Source organism: Monodon monoceros, unplaced genomic scaffold, assembly GCF_005190385.1.
Source record: "Monodon monoceros isolate NGI ecotype Baffin Bay Population unplaced genomic scaffold, NGI_Narwhal_1 Super_Scaffold_13, whole genome shotgun sequence".
Taxonomy (NCBI): domain Eukaryota; kingdom Metazoa; phylum Chordata; class Mammalia; order Artiodactyla; family Monodontidae; genus Monodon; species Monodon monoceros.
Window position 1 is genome coordinate 83,004,652 of NW_021703769.1, and position 18,041 is coordinate 83,022,692.

The window sequence follows — 18,041 nt, forward strand, 5'->3', positions numbered from 1 at the left end:
CCCGGGCAGACCCTACAGCCTCGCAGCCCTTGTCCATCCAGCGGGGCCTGCGGCAGCACAGAATGCAAACGCACCGGTAACCCGAGGAAGCAGAGTCGCAGTGAACAGCCACGGGGACTACTAACAGCGATATCGTCATTTTAAGCGTTTCCAAATTTATTGTTATTTTATGAAACAGACTAATTAAAGCAAGCATGGACTGTGCAGGGTTTCAGCTACTTTCATTTTTCAGTGAGTGAGCAAGAATCACCAGCAGATAAACAGCCCCTTCCCGGTCGTCCTGCATGTTAAACATTTCTCCTATTCACCGTGAACGCAGAGGTGACGGCGCTTAACTCATAAAGGGGGATTTATGGACTTACGGATGACAACAGACAGCCGATCAATAGGGGACGGTAACGACAGCATGTAATATCAAGGAACATGAGGTCCCAGGCATGATTTGGGGAGAGAAGTGGGCAGTTAGAAACCTTACCGTTTGAAAAAGGTCAAGGCCTGGTAGCAATAAAAACGCCTAAGCAAATAAAATCACACCTGTGAGTCAGGAGAGGGTAAAATTGCTGAACGAAAAAGGGTTTCAGATTTTGTGGGAAAACTGCTTCCCTGGGCAAGGCTCTGGGCTGCTCTGGGGCGCACCTGGTTGTGTTGAGAGAGGGTCTATTTATTACCGCTAAGAGCTTTGAAAGTGAAATGCAGACATGCAGGAGGTTTCTGAGTGCCCAGCCCTTCCTGGCGCTAAGACCCGGACCCTCCAGAAAACCAGTGGAAATAACTGAAAATAATGGGGTTGGGTCTTAGCACATAAATGTAAGACCCACTGGCTTTATGACATTCTGCCTGGTCATTTTTGGGGGGTGGGTGTGGGGAAGAGTTTTTATTGATTTAGTAAATTGTTTGCTTGTATAACTGGAAAAGTAAACCAAAGCGGGGGTGGGGGGGGGTGGAGCGCGCCAAGTTGCAAACTCCATTACTAATAATTGTATTACACCATTAAAAGCAAAATATTAAATACTCATCCTCTTTGAAAAACATTCACAGTTTCACACAGGACTCCACGGCCAGCTTCACTGCAAAATATACTGTTACTCCATTTAGGAAAAGCCAATTCCACAGACCTTCTACAGAATAAGTGGACTAGTTAAAGGACGTGTCCTTAGATACATCCTGTCCTTAGTAACCAGAAAAAAGCAGTTAGAATCGTATCTGTTTCCCTTCTGTGGTTTTGCTATAGTTTTGGAACAGACAGAGAGATGAAGTTAAATACGTGATCACTCTCCTTCTAACCACTCCCTGGAGGACTGGACGCTATCTTTATTGCGAGCATGCTCCAGTTGAACTTTGCAAATCCTGCTCCCCAGCGACGATTCTGCAGCCTCGGGGGAAAGCAAGCTTACCTCCTTGTAAGGTGTACTCGGTCACCGCCCTGCTGAAGACGCCCAGGCCAGCCCCATTGTAGGCGGCCACCTGTATCTCATACTGCGTCCAGATGATGAGCTCCGTCACCAGGCAGTAGCTGACCTCGGGGCTGGTGATGTTCCTCTGCTGGTACTCTCCGGGCAGGCCAGCCAGGCGGTACCTGCGGCGGACCCAGGGGAGATGACTTGAGCAAGGAACTGGCTTTACCTGAAGTCACTCCACACGGTCAGAGGAAAGCGGAAGTAAAAACAAGAGTAAAGCCAGAGGTCAGCGTCAGGCGACACTGCTTCTACTTCAACCGCTAACAAAGGTATAACCTAATCTCACAGTGATTATAAGCTCTGGGCCAACGGAACTGACATTCCAACTATGTCAGGGTTCAGGGAAGATGGTCGCTTTTTAAGTGCCACTTGTCCAGGGAGTACAGCGACTTAGGGCCCAAAATCCCAGACGTGATTTCTAGCGGGTGTGGCTGTAAATCCGTCTGAGCGAGCCCTTCCTCCTGCGACTGCGATGAGGGAGGGAAGGAAACGAGCAGTGCGCGGTCTCTCGGTGTCCCTGGGCTGAGCTCCCCGCTGGGTTTGCTCACCAAGTCCCGGAGTCAGAATGAGTGCTTTCCAAAGGCATTCACCCTCCTAAAATACTAGGCTGGCGCTAAGTACGACAAGTGGCTTCTTAGGGGACCTGTAAGGAGTGGCGTGTATGCTCTTTAGTGGACTAATGGCAGAGATTTAAAGTTGTATTTATTTAAAACAGCGACATATACACGGCTCTGGACACAGAAAACGTATTAGCTAGGACATTGCTATTTGTACAATGAAAGGGCTGCTGTAGCGTTGTTTTGAGTAGCGAGCGTTTTCCACGACTGCATGTGTAGAGGTGAATCAGTTGCCCTGGGTAAACCGAGGGGCGTGTGCAGTGGGCGTAACTTCCTCAGTCATCGGGCAGCTTCCAAAAGCACGAATTTCTATCCAAGAGCTGGTTCTTGCCTCAGGAAGACGTGGCTCTGATGCTCGGTGGGGGAGGGAAGAGAGCACGAGCCCAGAGTGGCAGCAGGAGACCGTCCACTCTCCTCAGCGGGCCGGGGTCTCCAGGCCCCTCCCGGACACTGAGCAAGCCTGCGGAGTCCCGCTCAGTCATCTGCGCTGTCCCCAGGGGCGGAGCGTCTGGACGCAGGCGGACCGGCAGAAGGAGCCCCGGAGTTCAGGCCTGGAATGGAAAACGGCCCTCCAAAGGGAACAATGGCTGAAAAGGCAGTCCATGAAAATCAGGATTTTCTGAGACTAGTCTTTTGTCCCTTCCTGCTACAGGCCACTTGTACGCGGTGAGGACTGTGGAGAGGAGGCAGAAATGCTGGAGAGCAGGCCAGCTGTGAAAAGCACAAAGGCCCAAGGCCTCCCCGACTCCCGCCTGAAAGGAGCAGCAGGATGCGGGCCCTGCAGGGCCCTGGTGACGGTCAGCGGCGCTATGCGACGGGCCAAGACGGAAGTTAGGGGATCAAACCCCATTTGTGCTTCGTAGCCCATCAACTTCCGATCCTACTCAGCTGACACTCCTTTTCTGAACTACCTGCCCCAAGTGGAGGTGCCATTCACAGCACGTGAAGTATAACGGGACGGTCCGTCTTCCAGGCAGGGGACAACAGGAGGAAGGCTTGGTGTGGAATAACCCGCGTTCCAGATACTTCCCATCTACGAAACGTAAACTTTTAAGATAAATGGCACTGAGACAATTAGACAGCCATTTTGAAACAGGTAAATATTGGCTTCACACCCACACCAGACCCCAGAGTAACGTGGCACGTGACTGGTGTCCAGGATCATGGGTAACCAACGTGGCACAAGCCGGGCACGGCTACTGAAGAGCTCACTCCGCTATCTGATACACATCCCAGGGAAAAGCAAAGCAATCAGCTCAGAAGACGTAGGCTGGGAAGAAGGCTTAGGAGCTGGGTGGCCTCAAGCAAATTCTTAACGTCCCTGAGCCTTGCTTCCCTCCTCCCTAAACGGACATAATAATGATGGCATCTCACAGGCTTGTTGTAAGAATAAAATGAAAGAGTGGGTGCACAGGAGGTGTGACAGTGTAAAGCACCCCCTACACATCTCTCCTTTGGAAACACTGCTCTTGTAGGAAGCACCCTAAGAGAGGACACTGAGCTATGAGAAACCAAGCGCGCTGCACACCTGCTCCCAGGCCCCTCTGTGTGAGGTTGTGTGTGACGTGCTGCAGAATCCACGTCTTGGAGACGGCAGCTCTCCCTTCGAGGCAGGCAGCTTGGTCCACTCTGACCAGCGGCTCAGGGTGCTTTTGTGACATTCATGGGATGTCTGGGAAGGTCATAATTAATAACAGAAGTGCAGGCCATCGTCCTCTGACTGGCCGGATACGTTGCCCAGGAGACCGTCTCAGAGAGAACGAGATGATTTTTCACACAGAAATAAACAGGAGGATGTTTTTAAAGGACGTAACCCCTATGCTCCTCTCAAAGCAACACCCTGCCCATTATTATCAATATTTTATTACTGTGAACACACTCTAACTAATTCTTATGGCCAGAGCGACAACAGTTATTTGTTTCCATTTTGTTCTTCCGTGGGTTGTGCTGTTTATCTGACACGGAGACTTGTGCCCCAGAGGGTACACACTTGCAAACAGAGCTGATCTGCAGATGGGAGGATTATTCGGAAATGTTTCCAAGCAAATTCATTTTGGCACGGGTCTTCGATTTCTGAAAACTTGGATATTCACAGGCCTTGGGTAGTGTACCCTCATCTTAGGGCTTTCTTGATTCAAGCCCCTGCAAACACAGATGCCCTCTTTTCCAGTGCTCGACTTGACTGATACCATCACAGAAAATCCTTTTAACAGTCGTAATCCCGCAAAATAGAAAAATGTGCAGTCCCTGATGGGGCCTCGTAACATCAGAGAGATTTCGTTATTAAACTCCATGCCCCGGGTTCTGGTTCTGTGGGCTACTTTTAAAGTCCTTACTTGGCAGCCGGAGCGCAAGGAAACTTTTCCCTCCATGTGCTCAAAAAAAGACAGAGGCGGCACGGATGACAAGCACGGGAAGGAAGGGCTGGTCTGGGAGGGGAGGCCAATTATTTTCATTAGTTGATAAGCACGGAACAAGGGCGACAGCTGGGGTGAGCAGTGAGGGGCAGGAACGTGACAGAAAACCCCAGCCTCAAGCAGGGGGAAGCACCAGGCTGCTTTTCCCAGGGAAACGGGATTGTCTGGAAGCATCCACAGGACCAGAGTCCACAGGCGCCCCCTGCCCGCAGGGGACAGATCCGCGGTGTCCCCTTTGAAACGGGGAAGGACGGCCAGGGGCGCGGAGACCGAGGGGGCCCTGAGTGCTGTCAGTCCTCCAGCCCTCGTGCACCCCTGGGGAGGGCCGCACTCGAACCTCTTCAGGGAGATAATGATCTGGCTTGTGTTCAGAGGATACTTCATACGCTCGAGGAAAAACTCCAAAATAGCGGTGAAATGGTTGTGACAGGTAAATATTACAGGCATAAAGATAAACACGTATGAAACCATGAGTGGGTGATTATGTAAATACATAGGGAATGAGCTATCTCCCAAATGCAAAGATACGGAGTTAAAGAAGCAACTCTTTCATGATTTCTTACATTGATCTAAGAGACTATATTTCTCCACTTAAGACCTTTGTTAACCTGGTATTTTCTGATCACACTTTTAGAAAGGGCACGGGCTGGGCATCTGGAGGACGGTAATGACGGACACCCATGGTCCCTGCCCCATAAGGCTGGTAACAGATACGGCCACAGCTGCACGGTCCATTAGAAGAGGTTTAATAGTTACCCTTTTAATACTGCTTTACTGTTTTCTTTTTACTTGTGTCAACAAACCACTCAAATGATCACTATTGCTGCAATCTTAAAATTAGCAGCGGTTTTGGCAAAGCAGGTTCCTTCTGTCAACCCAGTCGGTGCCGGTACAGCTCACTCAACGTGCTCAGAAGCCTAGCGCCCCTCCCCACGGGGGCAGAGACAGCAAACCGGCCACTCTCGGGCCACATCTGTTCCATAGCTGTGAGGGTCTGGCCTGCCCTGTGTTTCAAAATACATTGATTTCATTCCCAATTTTCAAAAACGGTGAGAGTGCGTGTAAAAAGCTGGATTTAAAAATTTCTTTGTAACAGTGGAAAACCTGGCAATTCTGAACAACGCACTAGCATGGCAAAAACGGGCTTATAATTAAACCAACCGCATTATTCCTAATTAAAAATTATTATACTTAATAATGCACGCCCCTGGTAAAAACTTAAGAGTGAAAGGATTTACAATGAATAAGCACACCTTGCTCCCAACCCGTAATATTTCCCCTCCATTCTTCTGCCAAAATGCGACCCCTGCCTGATAGCGGTTTCTTGCATGTGCGCATCACGGCTGACTGCAGAGACTGTCCGGTGAGGCTGCCCACAGGCGCCTGTTCTCATTGGTCTGCCGCCGTCTCCACCAGTCCCTAGAGTCTCGCTGCTGGCCTGAGTCTCTCGGTTACTGTTGGGCTCCTACAGACATTTGAGTTTGCGACCTGAGCAAAACAGACACTTGACTCTCTATAAGGACAGTCTAAAAATGGCCGACCACCGGCTACTTGCCTGAGGATGTACCCACGCAGCACCCCATTGTGCTCTGTTTCCGGGGGCGGCTGCCACTGGACCATGATGGACTGATTGGTGCGCCCACTGGCCACTATATTCTTCGGGGGAGCGCTGGGTGGCTCTTCAGGGAGCATCAACCTAAGAAAAAGAAGTCCGGGAGGGGAAGAGAGGTCAGCCCCGGAAGCGAAGGGTCCTCGCTCGCATTCTCTACCTTGCTGAACCTTGAGCCTAACTATTTACTCAAGTCGAGCAATGAATACAGCAAAACGCACAGCTGATCAAACTGAAAGGACGTGCATGAAATAGTTACAAAAAATCAACGTAATAGAAAATCAGTTCAGCAAGCAACGAGAAAGGCGTGGGAGGTGACCTTATGCTGTTTGAACGGCCCGTGGTACCTCCGCTCCTCAAAGGATCACGGGTGTGAGTGAGGCAGCTCACGGGCCGTAGTCCGAGGCTCCTTCCCGATTGTTTCCTTCGGCTCTTTCGATGTTTCTCATATCAAACTCCCACATTTTGGAAGAAGTCATTTAGATCTCTCAACTCTTCTATAGCACAAGCCCACTGAGAGCTCAGGTGCGCTGGGGAGGGCACACTGAAACAGGATGAAGCCCTTTCCCCACGTCACATCTGAACAGGCTTGAAAGCAGCCGCCCGGCCTGGGGAGGTGCGGCTCCTCCTGATGCGGGGGACAGCATCAGGACCACCAGGGAAACGCCAGAGCTCACTTGGCTTCCTGCCGACACCTGCTCAGTGTTTACCTGTCAAGACGGTGGCACCAGCTCCCACCTTGCTGGCAGTCAGGTACACAAAGGGCATGGAAACACCGCAAGCTCTTAATCTCACGTAAACCGAGGGCTGTGCGGTTGGGAATGATTTATGTTGGCACAGCCAGAGCACCGCGGAAGCCTAAGAAACTCCCCTCGGCAGTTAAGGACCCCCTGGCTAGCCCGGCGAGCCACTGTGCTTCCTCTCTGCTTCCCCCAATATGACTAAGGGGTGGTGGCTGATGGCCTAACTCGATGCTTCCTAGGCTCCCTGTGCCTCTCCAAGGGGTGCGTGTCACACACCTGCTCGTCTCTGTGCTGTACTGGCCCTTGCCCACTTGGTTCACGGCGCACACCCTGAATTGATAGGTACGAGCTGGGGTCAGGCCACGCACGGTGACGCCTGTCATCTCGGGGCCAACGTGTGACAGATGCACTTTCCACGGAGAGTCTGAAAGAACGAGCAAAACAAGGTCAAGCCTCTACAAGCACATGCCTGAATGATAATAAGTGAATGCAAAGTGCGTTCCCACAGATTAGCTCATTTGCTTACCAAGGCAGGTGGAGTGGTTGGCTCCACTGAACAGACGGGCAAACCGAGGCTCATGGTCCCGTGGTGAGTAACCAGCGAGCCCGGCTTTGAACTCGGGTTTCCCACGCCGAGTCCAGTGTGCCTCCTGTTAACCCCATGCTGTTGTCAACAAGTAAAGGGATTTTTTGGTTCAACCTGCATACGGCAGTTTAAATGGAACCCAATATTCCTCATTCCTGTGTTCAATATGTAACGGGAAGAAGTCCTCTGTCAGCTCACATGGCAGATTGCAGATTTGTCTCCCAGAAAAGGATGCTGCACATGTCACCAAATGATAAATAAAACCTATAGTCATTAACATTTTAATAAAAGAGGAAATGAGCATGATAAAGACAGATGGGCTGTGCATTCTGCAACCCATCTGCGTGGCAACTCATTATACTGCCACACCCCTGAGCGGCTCTGGCTGGAGAGACATGGAATGAAATTCACAGCGAGTTTAGAATATCTTTGCTCCCAGCTTTCCGGCAGGCGTGGAAGAGTGACTCTGTCAGCCAAGTGGGCTCTTGCCTGCAAGGCTTCAGAAGGTTCTGTCGGCTCCTACACTTCAGTGGGACTTTCTCTATAGAGTTTAAACAGGCTTTTTGGCCCAATCGTTTCGTGCAGTGATGCCCTGGGATGAACAAGTGCCCTGTGTCAGTTCCGCTCAGAATTGCTATGACCCTGAACTACATTCTCAAGTTATCAGTGAAGTGAAATGTGGGTGCTGGGGACTGACCCGTAGGAAATCAAGCTGTCTTTCTTATTTCTTGGAAGCGGTGCTAAGCATTATGAACATAACAGCATTATTCAAAACAGCCAAAAGGTGATGCAACCCAAGTGTCCATCGACAGGTGAATGGACAACCAGAATATGGTCCATCCACACAACGACATATTATTCAGCCTTGAAAAGAACAGAAATTCTGACACACGCTCCAACACGGATGAACCTTGAGGACATGACGCTGAGTGAAATAAGCCAGTCCTCGAAGGACAGATAATGTAGTATAACTCCACTTAAATGAGACACCTGGAGTACACCGGGGGCTGGGGGAGGGGGGGACGGGAGTTAGTGTTTCAGTTTTGCGAGATGAAAAGATTTCTGGAAATGATGGTGGCGATGGCTGCACAGCGGGGTGACTGTACTTAACACTACCGAACTGTACACGCCGAAGTGGCTGGGATGGAAAATCTCACGCTATGTGTATTTCTACCACAATTAAAGAGTTTAACTGGTGGGAGTTGCACATAACACAAGGGGGTAACACACGACTCCTGAGACCGATGAGTATGAAGCAAGGGAAGGGCGCCGATGCGTCTGGCGTGGGCCCGGCTCCGGCAGAGACTCTGCCGGGCGCTCCTGTTTTCACCGCAGGCCCCCTCTCCACCCTGCCCACCCTGCCTGTGCCCTGGACGGCCTGCCCGGCAGGGAGGGCTCTTCCCTACTCACTGGAGGTTGCCCCAGACTGTCTGCATGCTTCACCCAAAGGTCCCTGCTCTTCTCACGGTGCAGCCCTGCACAATCCCTCTCCCCGGTTCTGCGGCTCCCCTCGCCCCTGTGACCACGGGTGATCCCGGCTCTGCCACTTCCCCTCATAAACTCCCCCCTCGATTATTCTGAGTCACGAGGGCTGCCTGCTCCTGCGGGGGCCCCGCCGCGCGCGCTGAAGGAAACACGTCTTCCGCCCCTCTCTTCCTGCAGACTGCAGCGTCTGTAAGCGTACACTGCTCGCCTGCTCAGTCCGGGACACAGTGAACCGTGGCAATTTCAGAAAGACGCAAAGTCAGGAGGACAGTGGTCGAGCCCGTGGACTGAAACGATTAATCGCACAGGGAAGGGGCAGAGAAGCGCCCCGGACGCCTCCTTCCCGCCCCAAGCGCCCTCCCTCCCTCCCACCCAAACTCAGCCCCACGCGATTCCCTGACTCTCAGCCATTTGTTCACGCAGAGTGTAAACAGCTCCTGAAAGTGTAGCCTGAGTGGTAGGAGCTGCTGCCCAGTTCGATTCGACAACGGGGCCTATTAATCTGCCCTAGACCCTGGGGCTCTGCTCAGTTCTCTGGTTGTATCGATAGGAATTTTTACTTATTCTTTTTCTTCTCCTACTAGAAGATAAAAGATCTGGCAGGAAGAGAGATTAAACTGAAAACTAAAATAAATGAACCCAATCCATGTCATGGGCACTCTGATTTGTACCAAATTAAAAAAAAAAAAAGTGGTCTAGGAAGGATTTGCTCACTAACAGACTTTGGAATTGCAGACTTGCTGAGAAGTGTTAAAATTTAAATAGCGAGTCTGTTCCTGACAGTCAACAGGCAAAATCCCTTTAAGAGATTCTTCTTCCAGTCCTCACAAAAGAGTAGTACAAGATGCTTGTCTCAGGGCTGGAATGTAGAAGAATCTTTTGATAAAGGAACCCAACCGATAAAAGTTTCAATAGCTTTTTTGCACCCCTTCGGGGATGCCCCTTGCTCCTCTAATCTAGAAGACTAAAGGATTTTAGTCTTCCCCGGCCAGGCTATTAAACAAACCTCTGCTCCACAGACGGGCATCACTAATCTTTCTCTTGGCTTCAGGCGCCCAGAAACCACGAGGCATTAATCACTCCTCCACTCTGTCTGTTGGTTAAAAAGCTGGTGGCTTTCCATCTTCCCAAATGTACTGGAAGCTTTTTTCGATTTAAAAAAAAAAAAAAAGAGCATCACCATTTCCTCAATTAAAGGTACTTGAGGAAGGAGAATACTTTTCAAAGAAAATTTTCTTAATTGCCAAAAGAACCATTATTATTATTAATACCTAACATTTGTGCAGCTGTTTGAAGTCTGGACGTGCTTTCACATCTGTAACCACATGAGTCCTCGGGAAGGAGGTATTATCTCTCCTCTTAACAGATGGAGAAATCAAGACTCAGGAAGTTTAAATAACTCCTCCCAAGCCTTACGGGCTGTCACCGCCTAGGCCCCTGGATGGTCCAACATCACTGAGAACAGAGCAGCCGGGCCTCCAGCGTTGCCCTGCGAGGCGAGGTACGGGGTACCCAGAAGCACCCGGGAAGTGCTGACACTCACACACACCCCAAGGAAGCACAGAAAACCAAAAGCTGAATGTGTCTGGGCAATGAAGAAGATGCAGGAACTAGTTAAGTGACACCAGGAGGAAGCGGAGAGCCAAATCCCGGACTTGGGACGTTCAACAAGCAAGTGCCCCGGGCTGTACCCCAGGCGAGAGCAGGTAGGAAGGCAGGCGGGGGCTAAAAGCAGGGAAAGTCGGTTAAGAGACGAAAGAGACAAAGCCACCAACACAACAGATGGACCTTGTCTGGATCCTGATTCAAGCAAATCAACTGTGAAAAGACGTTTTTAAAAAAACGATGAGGGACACTTAAATGTGGACTGAGTATAAGATGGTATTAAAGGCTCCATTAATTTTCTCATAGGTATACAATGTCCTCTTTTGAGCTATTTACTGAATCACTTAAGGATGAAATGACAAAATCTCTGGGATTTCTTTTAAAATACTTTAGCCAAAAAGGTAGGGAACTGAAGAAACAACTGTGGTAAAATATTAATGGTTTTTGAAACCAAATACAAGAATGCTCTGTACCTTTGTGCGTATTTAGTACTTCTCCTAACAAAAAGTTTTTAGAAAGTGACTCTTGTCACTACATTGCCAGCAGTGAGTGCTGTAACTGTCTTAAATCGTACACTTGATGGCTGAAAAGATATGATTTCACTGACGCTGTACCTTGTATTGTTTTACGTGGATGAGAATGAACATTCTTTCATTCAAATAACTTCCCCCAGGTTACAGCGTGAGTTAAGTGGAAAATTAAGATGCAAATTAATTTTTCTAATTGTAATTCCACTGCTGATTTGGCTACAACTGTCTGCATACTGTGTCTCCTGAAATATGAATACCGTAAGTATTATAGTAATAATGGCTACCCACGAGATAAACTCCATTCGAATGCATTTAATTCACTGTTGGATCCTCAGCACCTAGAAGAGTGCGTGACCCACCGTAGGAACTGGATTCCTCCCTGTTCTGGGGAAGCACCTGCTGTGCCCCAGGCACTGGCGATGCCTCCATCGGGGCGCACCCAACCTCCACAGTTACCTGCGGCAGGTACGAGCGTCCCCATTCACACCCGAGAAACGGAGGCACGGACTATGGCCTGATCTTTCCACCTCATGGAAACTCCCGGATAAGCCCGATGTTGTTCTTTTGACTTCTTGTAGCTGCTTAGCATTGAAGCAAGGAAGCCGAGGGCTCGGTCACAGAGATGATTCAGAAGAGGAGCTATTCTCTCGGACCGTCGCCTTCGAGGGTCCAGCACGGTTACGCTGATGAGACACTCTCCTTTCCCGCCCCGGGCTGGCTGTGTAGACGCTGAATGCAAGTGCTCTGGGCTTCTGAGGCCGACAGTGCACACTCAGGACAGGGGCCACAGAGAAGGCGACCGTAGGACAAACTCCGTCACAGCCCCCGACGTTTCCAAAGCCTGACCCACATGAACAGCAGCCAGCTGAGAACAGGCGCCTGGAGGGGGGGGGACGTGACGACAGGGCGCTTTGCCTCCGTGGGCTCCTCCCCCAGAGCCCCAACTCCAGTCTAACCACGAGGTGGGGTGGGACGTGAGGACAGGGCACTCTGCCTCCGTGGGCTCTTCCCCCAGAGCCCCAACTCCAGTCCAACCACGAGAGGATGCTCTGACAAACCCCAGTGGAGTGGCATCCTGCAAGACGCCTGACCTGCCTTCTCGAGCTGCCACCGTCATCAAAACCCAGGTAAGTCTGAGAAACTGCCCGGCCAAGAGCAGGCCAAGGAGACGCGGGCCCTCAATGTGACGTGGTGCTGGATGGGATCCTGGGACAGAAAAAGGCATCTGCAAAACACTGAGGAAACCCGAGTAAAGCATGGCCTTCAGGTAATAACCGTATGCCAATATTAGTTCACTGATTGTGACAAATGTCCCCCACAAAGGCAAGATGTTAATAAGAGGGGCAACTGAGCATGGGGTCCAGGGAGCCCTCTATCTCCACAATTATCCCGTAAACCAAAAAGTGTTCTAAATAAAACGTTTACCGAGGGGGGAAGAGGCCAGTCAGTTAACGGGTCGACAGGGCCAGGAGGAGAGGGGCAGGTGCGGGGCCTGCACTGGAGACCCGGGTGTCCTGCGCGAGGAGAGGTCAGGGCTGGTGTATGAGGACACCAGCAGGCACGGGGCTCACCAGCTGCGTGCGGAAAGCCCGGATTTAAGCCACTGGGATTCTTCTGGGGTCGGAGCTCTGGAGGGCAGGCTGTCCCAGACGTGGCTCACGGGGACCTCTCGTGTTTGAGGACCTGCTGCCTTTGGGTGGAGTGAAAACAAGGGGCCGGGCCTTCCACGCGCTGCAAATAGTGGTCACCCAATGCCCTCACGGTGGACCCTGTGCCCCCTCCAGCGAGACTTGAGTTTGGCCCCCATCTGCGCCGGCCCTGCCCAAGGTCCCAGCAGGGATACTTGCAGCTTTGAATGGTTTTTCTTAACCAAAGCTCCAAAATTACATAAGCTATAAAACCTGGGTCTATCCTGTAGAACTGTACATCCATAGAGTGATACAAAAAGGTAAATTTTATTTTTATACATATACACACATATATATGTATGTATCTCACGAAAAAAGTAATAGAAGTTCATTAACAAAAATTTTCTTTGGAAAATAAAGAGTGGGAGAAAAACATGAAACAAAACAAGTACAGGTCAACATTACAGCTGTTTTCTAAACCATTCTCATGATTTTTCAAGTGCTTTGTGTAATTATTTTCAAGTTTTTCAGAGACTCTGACCTATACTTCAGTGTTCGGCTGAATGAGTTACTGACGTGAGTTTGGCGGGATGAATCACATTCGCTTGTCTATATTACAGCGCCCTCAGATTATGGTCACCGTGTCAACAGAGACACAGTGTCAAAGCCCAGACACACAAATAATCTCAACCTCCACAGAGTGAGGCCTCTCGGGGGGGTGGGGGGTGCTGTGGAATGGATCCCCACTCCAAGCCGCTCATCGGCTCCGGGCGGATGGGAAAACTCAGAGGCAAGCACACCCAGGGCTACGGAGCAGCCTCTCTTGGTTTATTCACAGCTCATCTGGACGTTAAAAGAGAAGCCCAGATAATAGCAAGCTCTGCAAGGTTAAATGAGATCCTTCTGCAGGATTCTGGATAAAAAATTATTAAAAGAATGAAAGGAATATAATTTGTAGTGACACTTCAGAATTTCAAGCCTGAGCTGGCAGAAATAACATTTTTAGAACAGACCGTAATCTTGAGAGAAGGCCATGAGGTCTTCCACGATTCTGTCCAGGCATTAAACACACCTAAAATGAGCGAATTGAAACACAAGTTTGAAAGGATGTTGTGACCCAGAGCTACTCATGGAACCATGGGAGATAAGTCTGAGGTCACAGGAGGGCCGGGCCACTCCCCTAAGGATGGATGGGGTGAGAGACTCAGACTAGTCAGACATCGTCACTGGACCAGGAGAAAGAGCAGAAGTGGACGGGTACTTTCTGCCTAAGACAAAAGCCCAAAGAGCACAGGCTAAAATAGTTGCACATCTTTCACTTGGGGAAGGCTTTCTCTGCCGTATCTGTCTTTAGAGGAGCAATAAAAGTCTGTGGGGTTAGATTTACAACATACCAAGTTTTGCCTTAAGAGTTAAGAACAAAAGAGTTGAGCATTTAAGGAACTAAATGAACTTCTCTGCTAAGGACTATGGCCAGAGCGATGCCAAGAACAGGCTTTGAGACCTTCGGCTGTTCACATCTAAGGGACTGGGCCTCCTGAGCTGTTGGTAAGACACCAAATGTGCCCCAGGCGTGGGTTCATGGGGCGACACAGTCCTGGGAAGAGTGTGGTCCCTGAACTGGAGAAGCCGTTTGCATCAGAGGAGACACTGGCCAGAGAGGTTGGACATGGGCACTGGACAAATGCAGAAGCGGAGGGCAACTCAGCCTGGGGCAGGAGACAAGTCTTGGTCGCAGGGAGCCCCACACGGTGGGCTGGGGACAGGTCCGACCTCGGCTGGCCGGCGACCCGGTGGAAGCAGCTGAGCCGGCCTCGGGGAAGACACGCGGCAGGGGCCACTCTGCTCTGCACCGGGTGTCCCCGCACGGGAAGCCGCGTCCGTCTGGGGGACGGGCTTGGGAAGGCAAGGACCCGCAGGGGCTGTGCGGCCCCTCGGCTGCCCTGCCCACCTCCTCATCTTGCCCAAGGGCAGGGAGCCAAGGGGACAGGACCCCAACCCCCCTCCTCAGCCCCTCTCTGGGCCTACGACACAGCAACGCGACAGGGAATGACTGTAACGCGTGCTGTCCTCCTGGATGGATTTTAAAATGGGAGCAAGTGCTTTTAACGTGAGGTTCAACGTGAAAAAACCCACAGAAAAGTGAGCGAAGGCCGAAACCACTTCCTCACACTCCGAGGCTTTTAGCAAGTACCCGTGTGAGACGTGTGTCACAGACGGATGAAAACGATTTGAAGCGTAAAGAACAAAGTCTCTTTGCCACTCCGGCAAGCAAAGCCGCGCAAAGCCCAGCGTCAGCTCTGGAGCAGCTAACAGCGAGGCAGGAGAGGGTGTCCCATGCTTGCGGGGAGGGGCTGGCGGGCAGGCGGCAGGAGAGCCAGCAGAGCCGCACGGGGTCTCCTCACCTCCCCGAGGACGCCCGGGGGCGCAGGCGTCGGGGCCTCCCAGAACCTTCTCCAAAAGCCAGTCTTGGGCCAGCAGGTGACACAAGAAGCCCTGCTCGAGAAAGGTATCGGCGCCAGAACGTTCCACGCTCCAGGAAAGACAAACTGCCCTGGGCCGTCGCTACCTGAACCCCCAAACACCATCTCAGACTCAGCAAGCGCCCGGACCACGACCTCGCGGGGCGCTTCCCGTTCCCGCGCCCGGCTTCCTGGCCATCCTCGGCCCCCTCTTCCCGGAAATTCACTCACCAGTTCAGAATAAGGGCCCTTCCCGCGCCGGGCCCTGGGCCCCTGCCCTCTGCCGCTGGGACGAGAGCTGCCTGCGCAGCACCGCCGGCCCAGCTCCGCGGGGCAAGCTGCCAGGCTCTGCGGCCATGCCGTGCTGCTCGGCGGCGCTGCACAGCCCTCTGCGGCTCGCCCCTCAGTCTGGCACCATTCCGTCCTGCGTGAGTGTGTATGTGTGTGTGTGGAGAGACAGAAAGAGAGATCTCCTGCTGTTAAAGACCTGCTAAAGTGAAATATGCATGAAACTGGATGATGAAATGAAAATTAAAGATAAACAAATCCAAAATCACTAAGCAGAAGAAGCCAGAGAGATGTTCTAACACCCGGGGGACTTAGGGAGCTCAGCTAAGCACTCGGTCTAGCTTTGGGTTCCCTGTTGACTAAGGGAACAAAGCAACACTCTGGATGTGGGGTTTCAAAAGGAAGCCGCTAAGTCGCCCGGGAGAACCAGCAGCCTCTTGACAGCAGCGCTGCCTGCTGTGTGGACTTCTCCACGCGTCAGAGGCGGCGAAGGTGCAGAGGATGTAGAAACGTCCTTCCAACCTGACAGTTCTCACACACCTTTGGAAAAGACGAAGAAAGGTATTAACTTATGGAAGACAGTGTTTCTTTCCAAGTTAAGGAAAAATACACTGATTTCAAGTCTGAGGCTCGGGAACCTCATAATGATGACCAAGTCCCTCAGAGTCAGCTCGGAAACCTGTCCAGAGGCAGGACCTTGGGAGTTCACGGCAGAGCTGCGAGCCTACAGGGTATTCATATAGTGAATTCTCCTGCATAAATTGTAGGGTATTGCTAAATGGAATTAAAACAAAACAAAACAAAACAAACTTGCTTAGAAAGAAGAAACATCCCTACATATATTTTAAAAACCCTAAGAACCAGGAATGGGAGGAACGTATTACAGGATGAGAAACGGCTGTTTCAAATCAGTATCGTGTTCATTTATATGAGGTTCAGATGGAAGTCGGAAGAGTGCTTGCCTTTGAAGGAGGAAGACTGGAAAGGGACACAGGGAACTTTCTGAAATGTTGAAAATGTTTTGTATCTTGTTTAAGGTATGAGCTACGTGCTGTACATATATTTGTCAAAACTCAATAAACAACAAGAATATCAACATTATACACAACAGTAAAATCCTCGTAGACATCCCATTGAGATCAGATAAACAACGACTATGCCAATCACCTTTACTTTTTAAAATTATTCTGACCGACCCAGTAAGATATAAAAGCAAAAGGAGGGCTTCCCTGGTGGGGCAGTGGTTAAGAATCTGCCTGCCAATGTAGGGGACACGGGTTCGAGCCCTGGTCTGGGAAGATCCCACATGCCGAGAAGCAACAAAGCCTGTGCGCCACAACTACTGAGCCTGCGCTCTAGAACCCGCGAGCCACAACTACAGAGCCTGCGTGCCACCGGTACTGAAGCCCGCGCGGCTAGAGCCCGTGCTCCGCAACAAAAGAAGCCACCGCAATGAGAAGCCCTCACACTGCAACGAAAAGTAGCCCCCGCTTGCTGCAACTAGAGAAAGCCCATGCACAGCAATGAAGACCCAACGCAGCAAAAAAAAGTACATAAATAAGAGGATTAACATAAATTATTAAAAAAAAAAGCAAAAGGAAACAAAACCGTTTTACTATTTGGAGAAGATACGATTGTCTACCTTGAAAACTAAAAGGATCAACTGAAAAATATTTATAATAATAATAAACAGATACTTAAACCTCAATAGCTTTCCTATGTTTCAACAATGAATAACTCTTTAGAAGATGAAATGGAAAGAAAATCCTATTTACAGTAGTGATAAGACAAAATCTTAGGGCAACTGTAACAAACAAAGTATAGAACCTATGGGTATAAACCTGCAAACTTCACTAAGCAATATAAAAAAATAGCTGAAGAAATGGAGAAGCGTATTATTTTTCTGGATGGAAAGACAGAGTCACCAAGAAGTCAGTTCTCGTAAGACTTATCATAGGTTTAACATTAAAAAGTCAATGTGATGATTTTCAAAATTTGACAAAATAATTCCAATTTTTTTCTGGAAGACGAAACAGGTGACAAGAACTGACAAAAATTCTGAAAAGATGAGGGGAATGTCTTATCAGTCATTAAAACATATTTGGGACTAAAGCCATCAAAATATTATAGAACTGACAGATAATCAGGTGACGAATCAATGGGTCCAAACAAACTCCACAGACTTTGACATAAACAGGTCCCCTTAATATACGAGAAAGGCACTTCATAAATAAATGGATTATTTGATAAGTCATGCTGAAAAAAGTGGGGTCATTTGGAAGAAATAAAAGGTCACATGTCAGATTACTTACATCTAAATTCCAGATGAATTAAAGAGTTAAACGTATTAAACCTTAAAGCTTTACAAACAAGATGAAAACTTATAAAAATATATGTTATGGGGCTTCCCTGGTGGCGCAGTGGTTGGGAGTCCGCCTGCCGATGCAGGGGACACGGGTTCGTGCCCCCGTCCGGGAAGATCCCACATGCCGCGGAGCAGCTGGGCCCGTGAGCCATGGCCGCTGAGCCTGCGCGTCCGGAGCCTGTGCTCCGCAACGGGAGAGGCCACAACAGTGAGAGGCCCGCGTACCGCAAAACAAACAAACAAACAAAC

At 50.1% G+C, this 18,041-nt stretch overlaps 1 protein-coding gene across 1 annotated transcript in view; it reads right to left on the bottom strand.

Annotated features, from left to right (window-relative positions):
- Positions 1-211: 211 nt before the first annotated feature.
- SDK1 (sidekick cell adhesion molecule 1) overlaps positions 212-18,041 on the bottom strand; it is a 653,415-nt gene continuing 635,585 nt past the window's right edge. Inside the window, exons 16-19 of the mRNA XM_029220872.1 lie at positions 7,120-7,267; positions 6,047-6,187; positions 1,395-1,576; positions 212-300 (exon numbers count right to left, since the gene is read on the bottom strand). Coding sequence (XP_029076705.1) covers positions 212-300; positions 1,395-1,576; positions 6,047-6,187; positions 7,120-7,267 — 560 coding nt within the window. The remainder of the gene's footprint in view (positions 301-1,394; positions 1,577-6,046; positions 6,188-7,119; positions 7,268-18,041) is intronic.